At 32.7% G+C, this 23,280-nt stretch overlaps 1 protein-coding gene across 1 annotated transcript in view; it reads right to left on the reverse strand.

The window, feature by feature from the left end:
* The window catches only part of LOC105227501 (uncharacterized), a 157,179-nt gene that overhangs the window by 111,224 nt on the left and 22,675 nt on the right, over positions 1-23,280 (reverse strand). Inside the window, exon 2 of the mRNA XM_049455335.1 lies at positions 19,719-20,048. Within this exon, the coding sequence (XP_049311292.1) occupies positions 19,719-19,964 (246 nt within the window). The 5' untranslated portion in view covers positions 19,965-20,048. The remainder of the gene's footprint in view (positions 1-19,718; positions 20,049-23,280) is intronic.

The following is a 23,280-nucleotide window of genomic DNA, read 5'->3' on the forward strand; positions in this document are numbered from 1 at the left end:
TCACTTACGGAAGTCATTTAAGCCGGCTAAAAACACCAAGCAACGCTAAATGCGCACAAGCACAACCAGCAAATGCTCGAACAGCAATGAAAATAAGCTCTAAAACCCAAAAAAAATATATACTTGTGTATCAAAATAGTTGCCGGCAGCATCTATTACACCGACACAGCTTGCTGTGTAGCTCCTGCTGTTGTCAAAACTTGTGTCTACAGAGTTCGTTGGCTTCGACGACTTGTTTTGACGCAAAAACAGAAGCAATCAGAAGTTAAAAATTTAATTGCCTATAAAATTGTTTTAATGGCATAAAAACAACAACCAAAAGATTTTACATATTTTTGTCACGGTATACAAAAGACAGTTGTATAGATGTTCGCCGACCATTGGCCAGAATAACAGGTCCGTTTTCAGTTTTATGTGAGGTGCAAGCAGTAATATTTTAAATGTTTACGAAAAGTGCTAATAAGAAAATTTAAATTGTCTAATAATTTACAATTTTAATTTTATAATTTATCTCAAATTTATATTTTTCACCAAATTTTCTGTGCGGAATCGTTGCGAATATTGTAAAAGGCTTACGGTGATTCAGTTTTTTCAAAAACACAAGCATACGAATAGTACAAGGCATTCGAAGACGGTCAAAAGATCGTTGAAGACATTGAAAATATTACAAAAGTAAAGAATATGGTGCTTGAAATCGTCACAAAATTTACAAGATGGCAAAAGAGCTCGACATCTTTCGCGAGTTCGTTCGAATGAGCTAGGTGGATATTTTGGGTATGGAACAGATTCTTGCTCGGGACAATTTTTTTCAAACAGAGTACGATTGTAACTGAATTTAAAGAGAGAAATGCAACGGATTTACGGAGATAGACTAACTACAGAATTCAACAGAATTGGTTCCATGTGGTTATTTCTTGTACTCCAAACTGAAATTGCCGATCCGCGGAACCAGTTTTCAGTCGATAGAAAAGATGAAAAAAAAATTCGCTGAAGAAGCTGAAGGGCATCCCAATAAGTGCTTATGAAAAGTGTTTCGAGGACCGGGAAAATCGTTGGCATGAGAGTAATACATCTGGTGGGGATTACTTAGAGACAAAAATATACTTAAAGTGGATTCTAACTTAACAATGGATAGATACTTGGTATTTGTTCAGGGTAACAAACTGGAAAAATTTTATAATTTTCTGCAGACTACTTCTTTTTTCAGCAGTCATAATCGTATGATAATTGACTGACTAGCAAATTCAGCCAAGTGTTTTGAAAAACACATTTGTTATTTTTTCGAAGACCCGACTTTATCCTCTCCGAGTAGCAACTGGGAATCTTGGCCAAAATGTTAGACATCATTGAGAAGAAAGCGTGGATGATGCCAATATTTTGACATTTTAGGAACTTTTCATACAATATTTAAAAACTATGATTTCAATATGAACATTTCGATATTAAATATCAAATATTTCTAGCCTAGATTCAAAAGGGTAAAAATAACTCTACTTCTGAGTCGATCTTTTGTAAAAACATAGTTGAGTTGAATGCCCACAAAAGGCTATTTATCCCAATAGTTATAGGTATAAACTTGGCATCAAAAACGTTAAAAAAAACACTAAAAAAATATGTATGTTAAATATCTCCACCCATTTGGGAAAGGTAAGCATACTATATTTTTATTCTCCCTCTGATATTCGTTAAAAGCTATATTGCTTAAGATATATGAAACTACAGTCAAAAAACGTTCATTTACATACATATTTATGTATAGAGTTATGCATGTTTATAGTCATAACAACATACTTAAATGATTAATTGAACCATTAGTCACATGACACACATTCCGAAGACAGCATCACCAATGGAGCAAAGCTACAAGAGGTCTTCAAATATTAGGTAACAAATATAAGTCAAAACGAATACACAAAAGAAAGTAGGAAAAATATAAAACAAATAGAACAACTACAGAAGCAAGTCGTGCAATGTAAGTATTCTAAAGATGTAAGTATGTAAGTACATATTATATATGTCTCATATAAATGAGACTTTAAACCAAAATTGTTTACGAAAAATCTTACAAAAATTTTTTAAATTTATTTCCAAATGTAAGCATAACAAAGTTTCAGACCCACGAATACCCCTTAAAATAATCTATGAATATAATTCTTCAATAATTTTTTTATTCTATGATAAATTTCCCTACAGCCCTTAATGGCATTAAATTCCTCTAATAGTTGCTCTAATGCCTTTAATGGATTTTTATTGTTATGAGGGTGTGTGTCTCTTTCTGGCCCATCAGTCACCAGCAGACCACCCAAACGCAGCTTCATTTTTTGTTTTGTGGAAATCGTTTCCATTAACTTTATTTCTTTGTTCTCTTTCCACTTCCATATTTCTTATTTTTCTTACATTAATCTCTTCTGGTTCTTGTTCTTTTTTGGTCAGCATTACGCATGCGTCATCTGTTGTTGTACATGCTTTCAACACGATTGCATTTTTGGAGCAATTAGTCATTGGATCAGCTATTAAGGCGCTTTAACACTTCCGTTCTTACTACCTTACTGTGCTACAGCAAAAAAAAACAAAAATCATTTGATATAAAAAAAAAACTTTCTTGGTTTGAGTTCTACTTGCATGGTAACGTTATTTGCTGTTTCTTATTCCATCCTTCGCTTAGATCAGTAATACGGAAAATTGAGGAATAATAATTAATCAGAATACTATACCATAAAGCAAAGAAGTTTTCTGGACCTATTTAAAATCTGCTGCGGTGACTAATCATATTATTTCACTCTTTTGCTTTGGGTGAGCTGCTTAACTTTTTTTTTTGGAAGAGTGGGATTTAAAAAATGGTACTAAGACGATTTCATATGATCATCTTTCAGGGAACTTCGACACAAATTTAGCCAAGTCCACAACCTATTTTACATTTAGTCAAATGTCACGTAAAATATTTGTCACCAAAGTTGGAATTTCTCTCTAGAATTTCTTTTGAACCTACCTAACGGAAGCAAGAAACTTAGGCAATGTACGTCCATAGTACGTACTAAAATGCAAAATATTATCACTGGAAGAGTTACTAGAAATCACTTCAACGTGAGTTCTTGGGCACAGAGATATGAAAGAAACGAGTCCGCAGATGGATTAGAGATAAGTTTAGCCAAGTCCACATCCTTTGTTTACATTTAGCCAATTCCTCAACATTTATTTAAATTTGGGTTCACTGACCCTTTTGTTTGCATTTTACGGGGTCAATGACCCTTTTGCTTACATTATGAGGTCAACGACCCATTTTTTTTTACATTTAGCCAAGTCCACAGCCTTTGTTTACATTTAGCCAATTCCTCAACATTTATTTCTATTTGGGTTCACTGACCCTTTTTTACATTTTGTTGGGTCAATGACCTTTTTGTTTACAATATGAGATCATTGACCTTCTTATTTACATTTTCTCGAAGTCAATAACCCCTTGTTTACATTTAGCCAAGACAACAACCTTAGTTACATATAACCAAGTCAACAACCTTGGTTTATATTTGGGTTCAATGACCCTTTTCTTACATTTATTGAGGTCAATGCCCCTTTTGTTTACATTATGAGGTCAATGACCTCTTTGTTTACATTTTATGGATCAAGGACCCATATCTTTACGTTTGGCCAAGTCCACAACCTTTATTGAATTTAACCAAGTCAACAACCTTTGCTTAGATTTTTACTTTAAGTATATAGCCCTCTACATTATACTAAAAAAATGCACCTGAGAACGGTATTAAGTTTTCTGTGCCAAATAAATTTGTCACATTGAAAATTTAAAAGAAACAAAAAAATGTGTTTCTTCTTATAAAACACTGCTAACAATATAAATATACATAAACAACAATATAAATATACATTTGCCCCACTTTCCAAAACGTACTAATTTCTAAAAGTACTAATTTCCATTTTTTCTTACTATACAAACACACTTTCTTATTGCTCGTGGTCAATGGCAATTAACAGTTCGTCCGCTGTTCTGCATGACTACGCATACGGCATGAGGAAACAGTTACGAAATTTGTTACTCGTAAGAGAACTTCTTAAAAGTGCAGCGAGAGTCTCTATAAGTACCAAGAGCAAGCATTTCTACTTTCCAAGCAAACTACATTTTACGAAACACACGCTTCAGCCCCGCACACACGTGCATGCACCAATAATTAAGCCATTACATACGCCGACATGTTTAAATGTTGCATTTCCTGCACTCAAACATTTCCGGCGAACAAATATTTACCAGCAATACGAGACCAAACAGTGAATATTTACGAAAGTAAATAACCACAAAAATTTGTCAATACACAAGGCAATCGATTCGGACTATCGACAATGCCACAGCGTCGTTCGAAAACGAAGGAAACGCTCATTAACATTTTGACACCTTTGCCGGTACCGTTTATGCGTAAGCGTTTGCTTTCGAGGAACTCGATGTGCCGCACACGCAGACAGGCGGGTTGGAAGTGTAAGTGCTCCAATTAACACGAAAAACGTGTGATGTATAACAACCAAAACAACAACAACAAAACGAATAAAAACGATGAAAGCAACAACAACAACTCGGGCATGCAACAGTAAGGCACGGTAGTCAGCTTTAAACACTTACACTCTCAATAAAAGTGTAGCAAATAAGCGTTTGAATGCCAAACAGCGCCGCCCAACAAAAGACTTAAGACACGAACTCGATTTACATTCGCAGCGTATCAAAGCATTTGCTGCTTAGCAATTAACAACAACACTTCGTGAGCAGTTTTTTCTTATTTTCTCTTCTTCTTCTCGTAAATTAATTGATTTGCATTTTAACGTGCAATACAGGGTGCTTCGTTGCGAGAGACAGCCAGCTGTCCGGCCGGCTTATTAAAAGTGCATTTGCTTAATTGTGCAGAACACCGAGCACTAAACACTCAGTGCACAAGAATTGGCAATGAAAGGCGAGTAAAAAATATATTAAAATACATATACATATATGCAAATATATAAAAAAGGGCATGTCTGCTGTTTCAACGAAAATTTCACAGGCTGCGCTTTCAAGCGTAACATATACATCAACAACAACAACAGCAACAAACAGAAATGCCTTTTTAAAACTATGTTACACTTAATGGCCTATCAACAGCGCCTGTTATTGATGTTGTTGTTGTTGGTTTTTAGTGGTGTTGATGGCATTGGCACTGATTACTAAGCAGCAAACCAGCAGTGTTACTCACCAGTTCACACCAAACACCAAAAGTACATTAATAAAAAAGCCAAAGACAAGCTGAAGCTGTTGCTATTGCTGTTGCCGCTAAGACAACGAGGAAGACAATTAAGAATGAAGCAAGAAAAAAAAATTACTTAAGAAAATTACAACTCAACGCATATTTCTCTGCTTGCTTGCTGGCTTGAGCCGTGTAGAGGCGAGGGCGGCACCTACCGCTGTGCGAACTGGGCGAGTCATGAGCGGCGCGAAGTTCAGCTGAGTTCACCAGAGAAGCGCCACAAGTCGATCTCAGTAAATTGATATCATGTGAAGCAACAAAAAAAAAATAATAAGAAACGTTAAGTAAGTAAAGAGAGGATGGTTAGACACGCTGACAAGCTTACTTTAGACTGGTGTGCAGTGGACAGTCGAAGGGTGGGTTTGATGAATGAATAATGTTACATGAAAAAAGTGTATATATGTACATATAAGGTGCATATATATGTATGTACATATGTGTCTGCATGTTTGAGTGCATGTTTGAGTGCATGCTGCCGAGTATTGGATAGTAAGTGACTAACATGCTTAAGACAAGCGCCTTTAAACGCTTTGTTTTGGGTTACAAAAATTTGGTTGGACTGGGTTGCATATAATGTATTATAACGATAATTGCATTTACTTTCAAATGGAAATTTTTATGTAATTTTTGGTGCTGAAAGTCTTCATCAAAACTAATTTTGCATTTCTAATCCCAAATACCAGATTTTAAATGAAATTTTTAATCCCAAATATTAAATTTGAAAATAATTTTCAAAAATGGCTTATAAACTAATCCACTCTTCTGGGCTAAAAAATTATGACATACAAAATTTCTTCGCTGTAAACATCAATATTTCTACTGATATTGAGAAGACCCGTTCAATCTCTCTTAGCTAGTCGTAACCTGTTAGCAGCCTGTGAACACTCTAGTCCAACTTGGGAGCAGCTGATACCGGTATAATTGAGGTGATCTGCATATATATATACACAGTTGGGTAGAACTTTTTGCCATATATAAGGAAGCTTTTATAGCTTCCAGCCAGGAGAAGCAGACGAAGAGGAAGACATCCACTCCGTTGAAAAGAGCAGGTGGAGAAGGACCTGGCTATACTTGAAATTTCAAATTGGCGCCAAAAAACGAAAAGCAAGAACGACAATCGCGCTGTTGTAAACTCGACTATATAGACTTATAGACTATTCTTTTTTTATGAAAATTCTCAAAACTAAATGTGGCAAGTTTACTATAAGCGTAAATGTCTCATATACGTAATTGAAATAGTCGACTTTTGGGTGTGTCTCAGCAAGTTATAAACTCAAATCGCTCAACATCAACTCAGACGGCTAATTGATTGCAAGTGGCATTTCAGTAAGGCGCAACCAACAGTAAAAACCAAACATAATACCAGTAGCTGTCACAAAACCGTTTTTCAGTAGTCAGTTTTTGAGTTGTCTTAGCTACTGGAACATACCCAGAAAATGTATACAGAATTAAAAAATAATAATAAAAAAAACTAAAAAAAAAAATAATTTGGAAAATAGAAAATCAAATGAAAAATAAAAAATAAAAAACAAAAAAAATATATAATATATAATATAAAATCGCGTAACTAAATAAAATTCGTAACAACAAGCGTGTATTAAAACAGTTATACCAATCTCCAAACCAACTCATAAATATATAATAGCAAATAATCGACTGTTTCCTTTTAGCGCGCTTTAATCAAGTTAAACCGAATTCTGCTCCAATTTATTTTGTAATTTTTTGCCACAAATTTTGATCTGTGATTTTTTCATTAACCTTTATACTTATAAATTCTTTTGTCTTGTTCTGCTTTTAATCAAGTTTTAATAAATTTTGTCTAACTCTGGTTATCCTAACTCGTTAGTATATGTATGTATATTACAAGTTTTATAATTGTATAATTGTATCAACATGAATTTTTGTTTAACTATGTTACAGTTGTCTATAGGTCAGCGACTGTAAATTCAGCTTAAATTCAATATATACAATGGTAGTATATACATAGGTAGATTAGCGCTGCTTGAACATGCCAACGTCAAAGGTAATTATATTATAAGCTTAAATTCCTTAAGCAAATTGGTTAAATCACATTAAAAGGGGTTTATATAATAAGCAGCATAATGCAAAATGGATTAATGGCGCTGTGAAAATTATGTATATATGAAATATGCAGTTGTGAATTCTTTAGTGACGAAGTCACTAGTAACAAAGACTGCCTGTTCACAGGAGTATTACATAAAAATAAAAAAAATATTAATAGGAGCATTAATCTATAGCAGGAATGAGTTTCTGCTGAAGTTTAAATATTACAAGTTTTATGACTTGGTTATATCTGATCAAAAGCTAATAATTGTATATGTATATCATAATCAATATATGTATGTATAAGACCCTTTGGAACTTTTTAAGATACGTTATCTTGAATTTTAGGTGACGATATATATATACAATGCAGTTAACCAGAAAGTTTACACATTTAAGAAAGCGGAGGTCTTACAAAGTAAGCTAAGTCAGAGAATTCGAGAAATACAAATAAAATAAAGAGATCGTTGAAAACATGCCTCGAACTGGACGACCTTCGACCTCTTCAACTAATGAAAATATTAAAACAATGCAGGATATGGTGCCTGAAAACCTTCAGGCAAGTGTTAGAGAGATGACAAGAGAGATAATCATCCACCTGTGCTCGCTATTCGTCCAATCGTTGAAAATTTCGAACGTAAATTTTCTTTGCATAATGTTCCAGCAGCAATAAGACAAGCAATCGCTCAAAGTGATAAAAATATTGTCCCCATTCAACTTACTGAAAACCGCTATTTGTCGATTCCAAGACGTTCTCGAGAACTAGGACTATCTCAAGCCATAAACAGGCGGATTTTGGATAGTATTTAGACTTCCACCCATATAAAATTGTTCGCATTCAAGAACTGAAGCAATTGGATCACCCTAAACGTCGTGAGTTTGTTGGTTTTGACTTGGAACAACTTGAAAACAATAAGAATTTTTTTTTAGAAAATCATCTTCTCCGATGAGGTTACATACAAGTATGTTTGTACTTTATGGGTTCCTCGTCTTTTCCTTCTGGCTGTTACAAACTTCGTGGCCAACTTAATATAAAATGTTTAGGGTTAGTTAACAAAATCGTTTAAGTAAATTTTCATTTTCTTACTTATCCCTTCCATGATCTTCATTTATAAAATACACCTGTTTGGAATTTTTCAACACGAAATAAATATTTACATAACAATTTTACTACCCTAAACGGCTTAATTTCGAAATTCAAGCACTTGTGGAGCGTAAACCGTGAACATAAAATTTGATAGCCATACAAAAAAAAAATATGTGAATATACATATGTACGTATGTCTGTTTCTATATGAATATGTGTAAAAATAAAAATAAATTATAATTAACGATGAGTCATTTCTACATGCGCTTCGAGGGCACGCGAACTGCAGTAAATAGTATTATATAAGCGAAGCTTAAGCGATATAAGACACATACATACATACATAATGTATACATTATGCATGTGCATACAAACATATAAAAAAGTCTATTTTACGACAACGTGTATGAAGAGTACTTGCTACAATTTCAACTCGCGTGCTCACCGGAAGAAATGCAGCGCCAGCAACCTGCTGAGGAAGGAAGTGAATGTATATACTATAAAGAAGGCAAAGGAAGCACACAACTTAAACAATATTCGTATATGTGCATCTGTGTTCTTATATGTAAGTGTCTTTCCACAGACAATCATGCAAATGCTAAGTACTTATTTATATGCCATCTGATCAAATTTGAGTCGGACTTTTTCATTTAAACTGCGTCCGTAAACCAATTACCCACAAAGTGTATAAAATATAAGGCAACTCAATGAGAGCAGCTCGCCTGCAATTTATTCGTACGTGAGTTCGTTTGTGCTTGATAGCACAGACACACGAACACCTAGCGTCATCAGAAGTTAGATGACGACTGCAATGCGGCTTATAGGGAAGCATAGTGCAGCTTGGCGGTGTAAGTGCGACCCTTCAGGATGGCTAGCAGAGCCCTGCTTTGTGCATATACATATATATTTATGTGTTTGCAAAGGAAATTAGCTCGTAATGTGGAAGCAATGCAGTTAGCTTGTTGCCTTGCACTCAGTGGTGGTTCTTATTCTCTATTTTTGCTTTCTGCTGCAATTTCTTGTCATCTCAGAGTGCTACTTAAGAACATTGTGGCTATCTTTAGTAGCTACTTGGGCTACAATTCAATTCACTTTTGCTTTGTGACTGTTCCCATGTGGTACTTTGGCATTTGTTTACCAGTCAGTCGGCATTATGATAGCCACAATCAGCACCACCCCAGGCCAGTACATGAAACTCCATAGCAGAGTGGAGGTAGCGGCGTGATGGTCACTGCGGCTCAATTTAGTCGAAGAAGATTAGTTCACACGATAAGCCTGGGTAAGATGAATTTAATACGTATGGAGATGGATGTGTTTGCAGGCATGTACATATACAATGTGTATGGATATACATATATATACAGACATATATATTTGCATATATATTTGCTGGCATATGTTTAGCTTGTATATCACAGGAGTGAGTTAGAAGCTGATTTGCCGCATAATTTGTAGAATATAGCAATCTCATGAAGAGTCAACGTGCAGCAGGGCATAAAATCATTATTTTCATTTATAATGCGAGCGTTTTGAGGCACGATATGCTGACGTTTATGAATTGTATATAGAAAACACTTGTGGCTATTCAGATTTGTTGCTTTTTTACACCTTTTTCTCAGCGTCTGTTGTCGACATTGATTGTGAGAAAAAAGTGAGACAAGCGTCTTGGGCTATTACAATGGCAAAAGGTGTCTTACACAGCTGCACTAAAACGAATTAAAACTAGCTAAGTCTATTCTTTAATTATTGTCTAAAGAGGCAGCGCTTTAATTGGCTGACAGAGTGGCGCTTAGTCGCTGCTTAAAGCATGAATGGGGCAACATAAAAAAGAGTGTAATAATTACGAGTTAAAAAAAAAAAAGTAAAAAAAAAAATTAAAACAGTAGAAGATCGCTGCTTAAGTCTTTTGTAGTAGCCAACTGACATTTCGCACTTTCACTTTGCGCACGCTGCTAACGAGTGTCGAAAATGTAACAAAACAATGAGTGTAACTAGTAAAAGCCGCAACAATTAATAAGTGGTGATAAAGAACAATAAAAATATTAAAATTACAAACAATGAAAAACGCCTTAGAAAATGTTAAAAGCTACAAACTTAAACCAAAGCACCAACACCTGCAATTAGAAAATAAACAAAGCCATGCAAGTGGACAACTGTGCCACAAGCTGGCTGACATATACATAAATATAAAACGAATTACAACGAATGAGAATAAAACGTCATTATGTCGGCGCAAGCACCTTTGCGGCACTTATATGTATTTGTGGGTAGAAGCTCGAAAAATGACAGAAAAAAATGTTTGCAAATAAAACAAAACTGGCAAAACAAACCCAACAATACAAGAAAAAAGGTAACTAAAGACATAAGTAAATAAAAATCCACTTTAAAGTTTTGGCAATTTGACAGGTGCGTTGGCTGCTTGAGTTGAGCGCTCTAGGCCGTTACGGTCATAAAAAATTTGCAACAATGCGCACGCGCTTAATGGCGAGTGCATAGATATTCATATTTATATGTCTAAGAAACAGTCTCGAAAATCGGGATTTTGGAAAAAATATCGGGATCGGGAATTTATGAAATTTAACAATTATTATTATAAAATTATAGAGTCCCGAAAATCGGGATTTTGGTCAAAATATCGGGATCGAAGATTTATGAAATTTAACAATTCTTATTATAAAATTATTGAGTCCCGAAAATCGGGATCTAGAAATTTTATTGGGATCCCAAAATATATACATATAAATATTTATGTATTTTTTTTTTAATTATTGAAGATATAAATTTCAAGCATTTAGAGTTGTCAACTGTTTAAAAATTATAATTTAGTAAACAAAAACATTTACGAGTCAATGGGTGTCATGCTGCAAAGTTTCGGAAAGGTCTAGAGGCAGAATATTTTTCAAATAGTGTTGCCAACTGTTCCAAAATTTGTATCCAAAAATACTGTTAATAATCGTTAATCGTATTACAGTCTAAAAATGTTTTTGTACAGAGTTGCCAATTTGAAAATTATAATTAATTCTAATATATCAATACTACTGCGTATACAGAGGGCTTTTCGGGATACCGAAACTGAATAATAACTATCAGCTATTATGATATACATATGTAATATTTTCAATAATATTTATAGTTTTTATATTTTCGAAATGCTAGTACCGACATTTTCGGGATCCCGAAAAAATTCTTTCTCGATTTAAAAATTAAAAATATAACCACGTCGACATTTTAAATGAACGAAATACACATGTTTTCATAAATGTAAATATAAATGGAACATAAAACATCTCGAAATTTTACTGTTACAATTGTATATATCAACTTTCGGGATCCCGAAAATTTTAAATTTGATAAATTGAAAATATTCGAGATGCCGAAAAGTTTGTCTTGAATTGAGAAACCGAATATATAAAATCCCGAAACTTCGCAATTACAATTTTTTATATAAACTTTCGGGATTCCGAAAAATTTAAATTTGATAAATTTTTATGGTGAAAATTAAATAAATATCCTAGTTTTTAAAATTGAAATGGAAAATATTTTCAATTATTATATATACATAAAAGCACATTTTCATATGTACACATGTATGTATGTACATATATGTACATACAATTTTTCATAATTGATTTAAACTGCTTTCTTTATATTATTTGTTCTCAATTGATATCGTTTGGGTTACTTTACCAGTTTTATATTTCCTTACGGATCACCTTTTATATTCGTTTAGTTGAATTTATTTCATTTTAGTACTTTACAAAAGGGGAAATCGCAATCTCTTCTTCTTATTATACACTCTTAACAGTCATCTGCTATGCCACGTGTCTTGCAGATATATTGCAGCTGCTCCAAAACAAGTTACTAAATAACATAGCCGTCTACATGGCGGACAGCTGCTTCGAGGCGAAATTAAAGAGCACTTTGCAGTTGCGCTTGCTTTTCGAAGCTTCAAAATATCTACCAAAATTCAGCAAAATACATTATCTCTAAAAAAAAAATAAAAAGTGATCATTATCTTCTCCTGCCTTTAACATCTACACTCATTTTCTTCAGCACTTTTTTTCTGCACGCAATTAAGCTTTCTGGCGCTGTCATCTCTGTGTCGGCGCTATTTAATGAATTTCTGCTATTTCACTGACATAATTGTTTGACATTTCAACGCTCAATTCATTTTTGAACTCCAGAGGGAAATAAAAAATTCGAATTGATTGATTGTTTCAGCTTCTTCTACGCGTGCGTAAATTAAGTTATTAAGTTGTGTGCTTAATTGCAAAAAGCCATAGCAGTGTTTCTACTAGCAAACTGGCAGAGATATGTATTAAGTGAAGATTACAAAAATGTATATCTCTGATAAAATTGGGACAAACTTGATATAGAACCCATAAAGCAAACATATGATGTCCCAACCGGACTTTACTCCATATGTATGAGTATTACATGTATGGTACCTTAATGCTTCTCTGGGAAGATATTATTAGGATATATGTTATATTAACAGTATTTAGTATTGGAAAAAATAGATAAAAGTAGTTCGATACTACTAAAGTATTTCCTTTACTTTGATTCCTGCTAGTTGCAAGAGTATAAAATGTTCGATTGCATCCCAACTTACCCTTTCCTTACTTGTCTTATATGCAAATATCCATTACCCACCCAGTGTATGCTTGCCTCCGGCTGAGAAAAATAATCGTAAAATGTATTAGAATCAGCTGTTTTCCCAAGAACAATAAACAACAACAGCAAAGCAACTACTCTGGAAGTCAGTCAGCTGATAATTTGAAATAATTCAATATGCAAGAGACATGCGAACCTGCACGCTTTTTCACATGAAAGCTACAATTTGCATTTTATAAAAATCAGAACAAAATAATAAATAATATAATGGTGAAAAATTATACTAGCTCTTATTATGTTTACTAGTAAATATTCTTTATATATAAACCATGTATATGAATACTATATATGGATGGTGTGTTGGATGAAAGTCGCAAGGGAAATGTCTGCAGACATGCTAGAACTACTTGCTGATGGAATAAATAACAGAAAACAATAATAAAAGCGGTCTAGATGTTGCGGGCGGCAGCTAAGTATAAGTAAATAATACACACTAGTACATACAAGTATATATTAACATAAAAGCAGGCGTGTTGTTTAAATTATTGCGCTGGGAATTTAGTGAACTTGTAAAATAAGTGGATTACATGCTAAAAAGTAGTGTAAAGTGCATATAAACATCACTAATATGTACATACATATGTATATATCCCAAAACATATGAGAAATTTAATAATATTATAATAGAAAAAAATTTGGTAGTGAATAAAATATAGATGAAAATTAATGGCTTTTATAAATTAATAATAATAATATAGGATAAAACCTACAAGAAACCGTAAAAACTATTTTGTATATTTGCTTCCGTAACAATTTCTCAATGAAAAATAAAAAAATTAGGTGGCACCTTCGTTCATAGATTATTCTAAAATATTTTTTCTGCCCTTTTTAAAAACAAGAAAATCAAAATACACTTCACAGGGGCACTTCTTATAGCATAAAGAGCATAAAAACATCTGGATCCTGATTTTGATCGATCAGTTTGTATGGCAGCTATATGCTATAGTGGTCCGATCGTAATAATTTTTTCGAATATTATAGCGTTTTTTTGAGTTATAAATTATGCGAAATTTTATAAACATAATCGGTAAAAAACAAGTTTTCCACAAAAAAGCTTGATTTTGATTTATCAGTTTCTATAAGCAACTATAAGCAGTAGTTGTTGGATCTGAACAATTTGTTTGGAAAATGTAGCGTTGCCTGAGATATTATTCCATGTCAAATTTTATGATAAAGTTTTTCATCAAGGACTTGAGTTTGATCCATCAGTTTTTACGGAAGCTATAACCTATAATGATCCGATAGCGGTGATTTCGAAAAAAAAGCATCTTCTTGAATAGAAAAACACGCAATCACACGGTTTTCGGACCGATAACATAAAACTTGAAAGATTATTTCGAGTATATACATATACAGCTCGAAGGATAAATGGACCTGGCTAAATCGACTCAGCTCGTTAAGCTAATAATTTGCGTATATATTTTATAGGATCTCTAAAAATTCCTGTGTTCCTGTGTTACAAGCAAATGGCCTTAATATCCCCTGTTCAGTGTATAATATTATGAATTATTAAAACAGATTGAGAAAGATGGCAACCCTAATATCTGTATAGATTGCTTAAATAAATTTAAATAACTTAAATAAATAATAAAAAAACTACATAATTGTTCCTAAACATCATCTTGGAGCTTTTGGAAAAATCACTTAAGCTATTCATCTGTACAACTGTTGTCAACCCTACTTAAAACTTTGTCAGATGAACGTATTGTATATTAATATTACATACGAATGTGTAACAAATAAATATCGTTTACTACATTAAATTCATCTAGGTATGTATAAACTAATAATTATTTCCAAAATGGCAACCCTACTTTAAAATAATATTAATATAAACTTTTTTTCTTAGTATTATGCAGTCACTTATATACCACAATAATTACTTTTTATTAATAATAAAATTATAGTTTCCATTTAAAAATATATGGCAACCCTAACATTTACAGAAAATCGTAAATAATTGACCGGGGAACATAGTTTTACCAAAAGTGAAATCAACGCTGTAACTTTATCTAATAAATTTATTATTTATCAAATTATTTTGACATACATACATACATATGTACATATCAATTACACTTCTAACGTCAAAAATATGAAACATTCATTCATTTTTATTTTTTTAAGATTTTTTGTATAGCCCAAAGCTTAATGAAGACCTTTTGAAAACAAAAAAATAAGAAAAATTTAGAAGAAGAAAATCGTAAACAATTAATGCAACCCTGCTCGCTTTACGTTTCACATCAACTTTAATTATTTCAATTTTTGTCTATTTTTAACTTGCAAAACTTCAATTAAACGACAATTAGCCATACATCAAAAGGGTTGCACTTCCACATAATTTAGTACAATCTTCACTCGAACTCTCATATACACACAAATATACAAATATGCTTTTACTCTGTTTGCATTGCAATTTATCAGTGGCTGTGTCCAGCACTGAAACGCAAACCCTTGACATTGGCATTCAAAACGAGAAGGTGGTCACTTATTTAAGTCGCTCAGGTGAGAACCGGTCATTTGCATAAACGCAGAATTTTCCTTAATTATTATGGCAAACCTCACACTTGACAAAATCAACGCCTGAGTCATATTTTAGTTGTCATAATTATTATGTCAACTCATCAACTCATATCTCTTTGCTTGAGCGATTGTGATGCAAAAGCTGAGTTTTTCCTTTAAATTATTTATTTTTTTTATTATTTCATTTTTTAGTTTCAAAAACATTGAAACTTAAGTGCAACAATTGAAAAAAAAAAAAAACAATAATTATTTGCGAACAAAAAATAGGTAAATCCATGCGAAAACAAATTTGGTTAAATTTAGGTAAACAACCGAGTTGTCTGTCAAGTACTCAAGCAAGAAAAGAGAATAATAATCATTCAATGTCGCCTCTGGTGTAGGAGGCTTTGATTTGACGTCTTTTTTCGGCAACTCTTTTGTATGCTCGTGCCAATCGCTTCCCAATAAGGCTTAAAACACTTAGCGAAACTTAAAACTCACACTGTTTTACATGCAAATTTTCGTCTGTATTTATATGATTTTATGTATTTCGTCAAAATTATGTCATGCTGTTAAAAATGTTAAGTGTTTTCTAAAGTTTGATGAGCATAAAAGCGACAAAAAATTATTATTTGGCACATTTTCATAAGCATACATAGTAATAGATCAAAATCATGCACAAAACACATTAAAAACAGCATACGACAGGCGGCATACTTTGGGACAAAAAAGTGACAAACAAAATAGTCAGGCAAGTGTAGAGAGATGACAAGGGGGATCGTCAGCCCTCGAGAGTCTGTTTGAATTATTTTGATGGATATTTTGGATATGAAACGCGTTCTTGCTCAATTCATCCCGACAAAACTGATTTTTTTTTTCACGATTATGACCGAATTTAAAGCGAAAAACGCAATGAATACCATCGATCAACCAGCGTATTCACCAGATTTGGCTCCATATGATTGGTTCTTGGTCTACAAACTGAAGTTTTTGCTCTGTGGAACCCGACAATATTTGCAGACAAGGAAACTTCGCTGTTTCTAAGTCATTAATTTTAGTCCTCTATGTGTTTCTCTAAATAAAGAACAGAGTGGCTCACATGGATTAAAAATATAATTGAACTGAAATCTAAATATTTTTTTTTACAAAAATATTAATTAAAAAAAATTTCTAAACGCTAATACCAAATTGAAATATTATAAAACTTACAAAAAAGTTCCAAAAATCGATTTACGAAACGACGAAAAAAATTAAAAATTTAAATTTTGTTCCTAATTACTAAATTGGAAAAATAAAAATTGATAAATTATACTTATGAATTAATTTTTTGTTTTAAAATTTGTAAATTTAATTTATAATCCAAAAATTTTCAATTCAAAAATTTGGAACCATGTTAACTCCTATAAGATCAGTTTTTGCTAGCAGATTCACAAGGAGTGGTATATTGATGAATTTTCCTTTATAAATGTTCCTCCTGGATTAGTCAGTTCTTGATTTTGTTAACCTTTTTTCAAATAGTACGAGGAATAGAAAAATTCAACTCAACACTCGGTTTTTATGTAAAAAAAAATTATTTGGGTGAATGGGCCAGTAGCAAAATATTTTGTGAAAGTACAACCAAAAGTCGAATATAGTATAAAGAGTCCATTAAAAAGACTATTACGGAAAGTTAATCTTCTGATATCCCTAAAACACTTACTTAAATAATTAATTTCCTTAACAAACCGAGGGTTGCATCGTAACCCTGACTCATCAGTACCATCAAAACCAACAGAAGCAACAATTGCAGAGGCGTGGAGACCTCAAGAGGGTCTTTAGGCATGTTCGTATTTGAGTTGAAGAAAAGTGCAAAAACATGTCAGCTATATTTAGCACAATTATAAATACAATACAACAAACAACAACAACCAAGCAAAAAAATGGCAAACAATAGCAAGAAATTGATAGGAAAGTTCACATCCTCAAAGAAGCAAAAGAAATCAAAGGCAAGCAGACAATAATTATATGTATAGGAACAAGTAGATATATGTATGTTTATATATGTACATATATCAATTGCAAAAACAACATAACAACAACTAAGTTTCCTAGCAACTGAAAGCAGTGTAATGCAGTGCTTTCGTTGAAAATTTAATTTTTTTGGTATAAAAAGGTAAAGAAATCAAGGTAAATGGTGGGAAAAGTGCATGATATGTATATTTTTTTAATATAGGGTGATTGATCGCTACGTCAGATAAATTAATTTCTGCAAAAATAGAAGTTACCTCAATATCGAATTTAAAACAAATTTTTTCTCTCATTCACCCGAACTTCTTCATATTCAGTGTGATCTGTATAAGTAGTCCTTCAGTTAACGAGATATCATTCTGAAATTTTCTACACGTTGTTTTCTTCCCAGAAAGATGCTCTGTTACCGGAATAACTGAAATCGGGCCACTATAGCTTACAGCTTCCATACAAACTGAACGATTCAAATCAAGTTCTTGTATGGAAAACTTTTTTTACCGCTGATATATCTTCACGAAATTTGGCTCAGACTACTGCCATAAGAAACGCCGTGACCAGTAAAGAAATTGTTCAGATCGGACCACTGTAGCATATAGCTGCCATACAAACTGATCGACTAAAATCAAAATAAATATTTTTTATACCTTTTTCGGCTATAAGAATATAACTCAATGACAGAAAGAATATAAATTTTTTGCCTCACAAATTTCCTAAGCACCCTTTAATTACATACAGCCAACAAACAGCTGCTCACTCAGCTGTTGGCCACCTATTTGACACGGTCTGAGAAAATGCAACAGATCGCATGCGCGAAGCAATAATAATCGCAGTGTGGCAGAGTTAAAAAAGATAATAAAAATAAATAAAATACAACTTCTTCCTCAACGTCGTCAGGAAACAGATACAAAAGTCCCACACACACATACACATGGACAAGCAATACGTAGCAGGCGCACGCGCGCCACTTGTGCGCTGTAAAATTACAAAAGTGAGCGTAGTAAGCTCAAAAAAATAACAGAAAAAATCAGTCACATGCAGCTATAAGTATGGATAATTATTTGCAGTTTGAGTACTAAACGTATATATGAGTATGTGTGTGGGTTTTTATTATTTTTAGCATTTCCCATGCCTGGTTTTCCTCACAAGCAATTTTATGTTGCTTTGAAATAATATTTTTTTTGTGATTTTTGCTTCCACACGATTTTATGTTATGCTTTTAATTTGCAAATTAATTTAGCATTTATTTGTTTGAATAACTTCCATTGCGCTTACATGCCGCGGAGTGACTAGTGACTGCGACAGCCAAGCATAAAATCTAGTAAAGAAGGTGGGGTTTCAGATGCGAATATGTTCATATTTTGCCGCAACAGAGCGATTTGTTGCATGTTCTATGCTAATCTAGAAGATGACTCAGACAAATCAGCGAATTGAAAGCGCCATTTTTTCATTAATAATGCAAAAAAGTGTCAGGAGCGTGAGAATGAGGCGATTTACAAGTATATCTAAAGGCGTATTTAATTATAGCGGTGGGTGAAATGGGGAATACGTAGTGTTTATATATATTGTTTTGAACTTTAATAATTATATGAACAAAAGAGGGGAAAATAATCTATATTTACTCAAGCAATATGAATTTTCTATATGAGAACAACATGTAAGGCATTACCAAAAAAAATTAATTTTATGAGAACATGTAAGGCATTACCCAAAAAAATAATAATTTACTTTAACAAAAAGAGTGTTAATTTTCGTGTATATATAGACTATTGTGTAAAATATGCATACAAAGTTCTGAAACCGCAAATTTTTAGTATAAAACCGAAGACCGAAGACGAACTTTCTTTGGATTTATTCATTGCAAAGTAAGTGTAGTACGAGTATATTGAATAAAGTTAGCTAATATTTCTTAATAATCAAAATGCATCATATATAACGCTTAAATTTTAAAATCTTATGTCCACATTAATATTAATTTTTTAAATTATTTTTATTAATTTTTTTTTTTGATTTTCTGACTGTTCTGAAATTTAATTTTTTTATTTCCAAATTACTAAAAACCTCCTAAAACATAAATTTTTTATTCAGAAGAATATTATTTCCAAACTCACCTGCACCGCACAATTGAGGAAGCAATTATTTTGCCCGGGTCCATTCAGTAAACCCTTTGATGAGGGTTCCAGTGTTGGTGATGTTAGTATGTTGGGCGCGCGTAGCAGCTCCATAAGTCGATTGCGCTCACTAGCGTTTTGCACACCACCCATGGCATAGTGTTTGGGCGGAGTGGCGGCATATAAGCCATTGCTTTGCAGTGTTGCCGATTGGCGATAAAGCGTTGAAGTCATTGGCGAGGCCATTATAGCGACTTTTTATATTTTCTTAAAGGCGGAGAGTTAGTTAAAATTTGTTTGATTAATTGCGCTCATAAATGACATTTTTGGCTGAAAATAAAAATAAAAAAATTATTAAACCAAATTATTTTAAATAAAAAAACAAAACAAAAATAAAATATATTTTTCAAAGAATCCTTATAGTTTTAATTTAACCTTTTGCCCAAAAATTAATTTATTTAAATACTAAATAAATAATAATATAAAAGAAAATTGAATTCAGTGTCGGAAACTAATTAGTGCTAAGATATGAGAATATAATCAATCTTGAAACAGTTTTATACAAGCGCTACAAAATCAATTATATGTTTAACTTCCAACGACTTTTTAGGCGCAGTTCGCATAGTAAAAATCAATAATATAAAAGGGAAGATAGAAATCCTGCATATTTTCGGATTCCACAAACAAAATTTCACAAAGCACCCGCAAAAATTAAATTTCAATGATTCAACATTTGTGTTTACTTTCATAATAAATCATTGGTTTTCAAATACTCAGTCCACTTTTTATAAATTTTTCAAGAATACAAAAACCTTTGAGGTCTATAGAAAATTTACAAAAATATTTATCCATATACCCGTAAAAAAATTCGAGCGTGATATGAAAAGACCTCCGAAAAAAAGGTGTCTGTTGGTGAGGAATGTTTTACTGCTCAACAGTATCTCAAATCCAAAAAACAAATTATTGTAAATGAATACAAGTACTGGTCAAGGAGACAGTCAAAGGTATTAATTTGACGAAATGGTGAAAACTTGTACACTTCCCAAAGGTTTAAATATCCAAATTACTATCAAAAATCTTATTAGTTCGACCATTACCTGATATATATATCTAAAGAAGTGGTGTGGAAATTTTAAGTCTATCAGTCCGGAGTTTAAAGTTTTGGGACCCGATAACACTATATTAAAAATATTATTACAAGTACGCAAACATCTCCGAAACTATTTGCCGAATTAACTTCAAAGTTTTCGCAAAATCTTTTTAAATATTATGTACATATCTATTCGATATACATTATGGCGAAAAAGTACCCTGAAATTGTAATTAAATAAATAATTAATTAATTGTAGTAAATTACATATCAAAAGAATTTTCTTTTTTTGTCCTTAATGGGTTTCCTTAGATAAAAAACAACCTTTTTTCAACATTTTTTTTCTCACATAAAAAATTAAATACATATATTATTACAATTTTTTATTTTTACTATAAACAAAGAAATTTTGAAAGTTAAAAAAAAATTTTAACTTAGCATTGCGACGCCATTTCCGGTGATCCCTCGGAAAAAAGATGCAGCCTCGTTGGCAGGATAACTCTTTACACGATCATCTAAAGTGAAAAAAACAAGGTTTTAATCAACTTAGAACTTGCGCGAAGGAAAAAACTTAAAATCGGATTTTTGGCAGACATTTTTATTTTCAAATAATTGTAATCGAAAAAAATAAATCCTTCGTCCAAGTCTTTAAGAATTGTATCTCAAAGACCTGTGTAAAAGTTCATGAAGATCGGTTGAGGAGTTCTCGAAAAATCTTGCCAACCGACTTCAAAAATACAGTTTCGAGAAAAACTCGTTTAAGGAATCGTCTTAGTGCAAAATTTTCGAAATTTCGATTTGTTGCATTATCGGATAGTATGTATTATATGTACTGTTATAAACATTGTCTCAAATTTTGAAATCGAAATTCAAACTATTACGGTCGCTACAGCGTTTCTTGTAGAAAGGTATACATAGCGACTTCAATCTTTAAACACGTTTTTCTCAGATTGGTGTTTTTCAAAACAGCTTTCACTCTCAAAGGAAGTGTTTTGAAGATATCTAATTCCAATTTGGTGACAACATTTCTAACCTCATTCGCTATCGCGCTATGAAAACTTTTTTTATTCTGAAATCTTCTAATTTTTTTCTACGAAAAGCGGTCAAAAAAAGATCAACATCGATACTTTTTGTTCAAGTCGCCGATCTGGGAGTCCTGATCCCATATTCAATACCATCGGTCAACCAGCGTATTCACCAGATTTGGCTTCGTGTGACGTTGTTTCCCAAACTGAAATTGCCGCTCCGTGGAACCCATTTTCAGTCGTTCGAAGAGATAAAACAAAATTCACTAAATGAGCAGAAACCATCCCAAAAAATGCTTATGTAAAGTAAATCATTGACTTTGAAGGCGACAAAATAAATATTGTTGAATAATTTAATATTTTGCGTTTTATAAGCAATTTCCGGGTTCTTTTTTGTCACAATGTATATGCAAGATAAATAAATGAGGATTGCACCGTGGCCTAGGGTCTATTGTAGTATATATGCAAAACAAATAATTGACTTTTGAAATTCTCAAAGGGATAGAATCCCTCAATGAGAAGAATGATTAATATGTTCAAAAATATGTGAAAAATTATTTTATTGTGTAATTTTTTGCATTTGTCTTCTTTAACTGAGTACTAGTTTAATTCGATATCAACGGATCTTTCTCAAAATCCAATTTATACCATTTTTGTACATTTAATCAAATGTTTTTCTAAAGTTTTTTTAGCACTTAAACCCACATTTGCAACTTTGTATATTGTCCAAGCGAATGCATCATAAAAACTTAATTAACCTAAGTCTGCAACATTTTTCTCTTCTTTTTCGTTATTGACGCGCATTGCACAATCACAAATGCCACTCAATGGACATCACTTTGGTAGATGTAAACATTGTAAATACATATTTTTATGCTACTTATGGTATATTTGTGCAATTATATGCACAAACAAATCTGCTTACATTACAAACCAGCATATTATGCACACATATCAACTATTTATTGTACATGTGTATATATGTATATATATTCATCAACCATTCATTTGCCGGCCAGCAGCGCCATCGCCACCAAATTCAGCCAGTCACTCAACGGATTTTTCAAATCACATCGAGCTGATAGCTAACATGTCAACGGTTTATGATCATAATTACATCATAATGACCACAACCGTCGCTGTTATTACGGCAATACGTTCACACACACACACACACACATAGCATACACACATACACACTCATACTTCATACGTGTGTATTGATTGCATATAACGCCAAGCGGCATGCAGATAAAAAGTGGAACTTGAAGTGAGACGCTCACCTCGGCACAATTGCCGATCACTTACAAACAGCCCGTCGCGCTAACGGTGTTGCTAGTATAATTTGGTGTTGTTGGTTGTATGGCGGCATACTATTTTATGAATGAACGTTTGTCGGCAATTATACAACGACAGCAAAGTAAAATGTTTTTGTACGGCGGAGTTG

Source organism: Bactrocera dorsalis, chromosome 4 (assembly GCF_023373825.1).
Source record: "Bactrocera dorsalis isolate Fly_Bdor chromosome 4, ASM2337382v1, whole genome shotgun sequence".
NCBI classification, from domain to species: domain Eukaryota; kingdom Metazoa; phylum Arthropoda; class Insecta; order Diptera; family Tephritidae; genus Bactrocera; species Bactrocera dorsalis.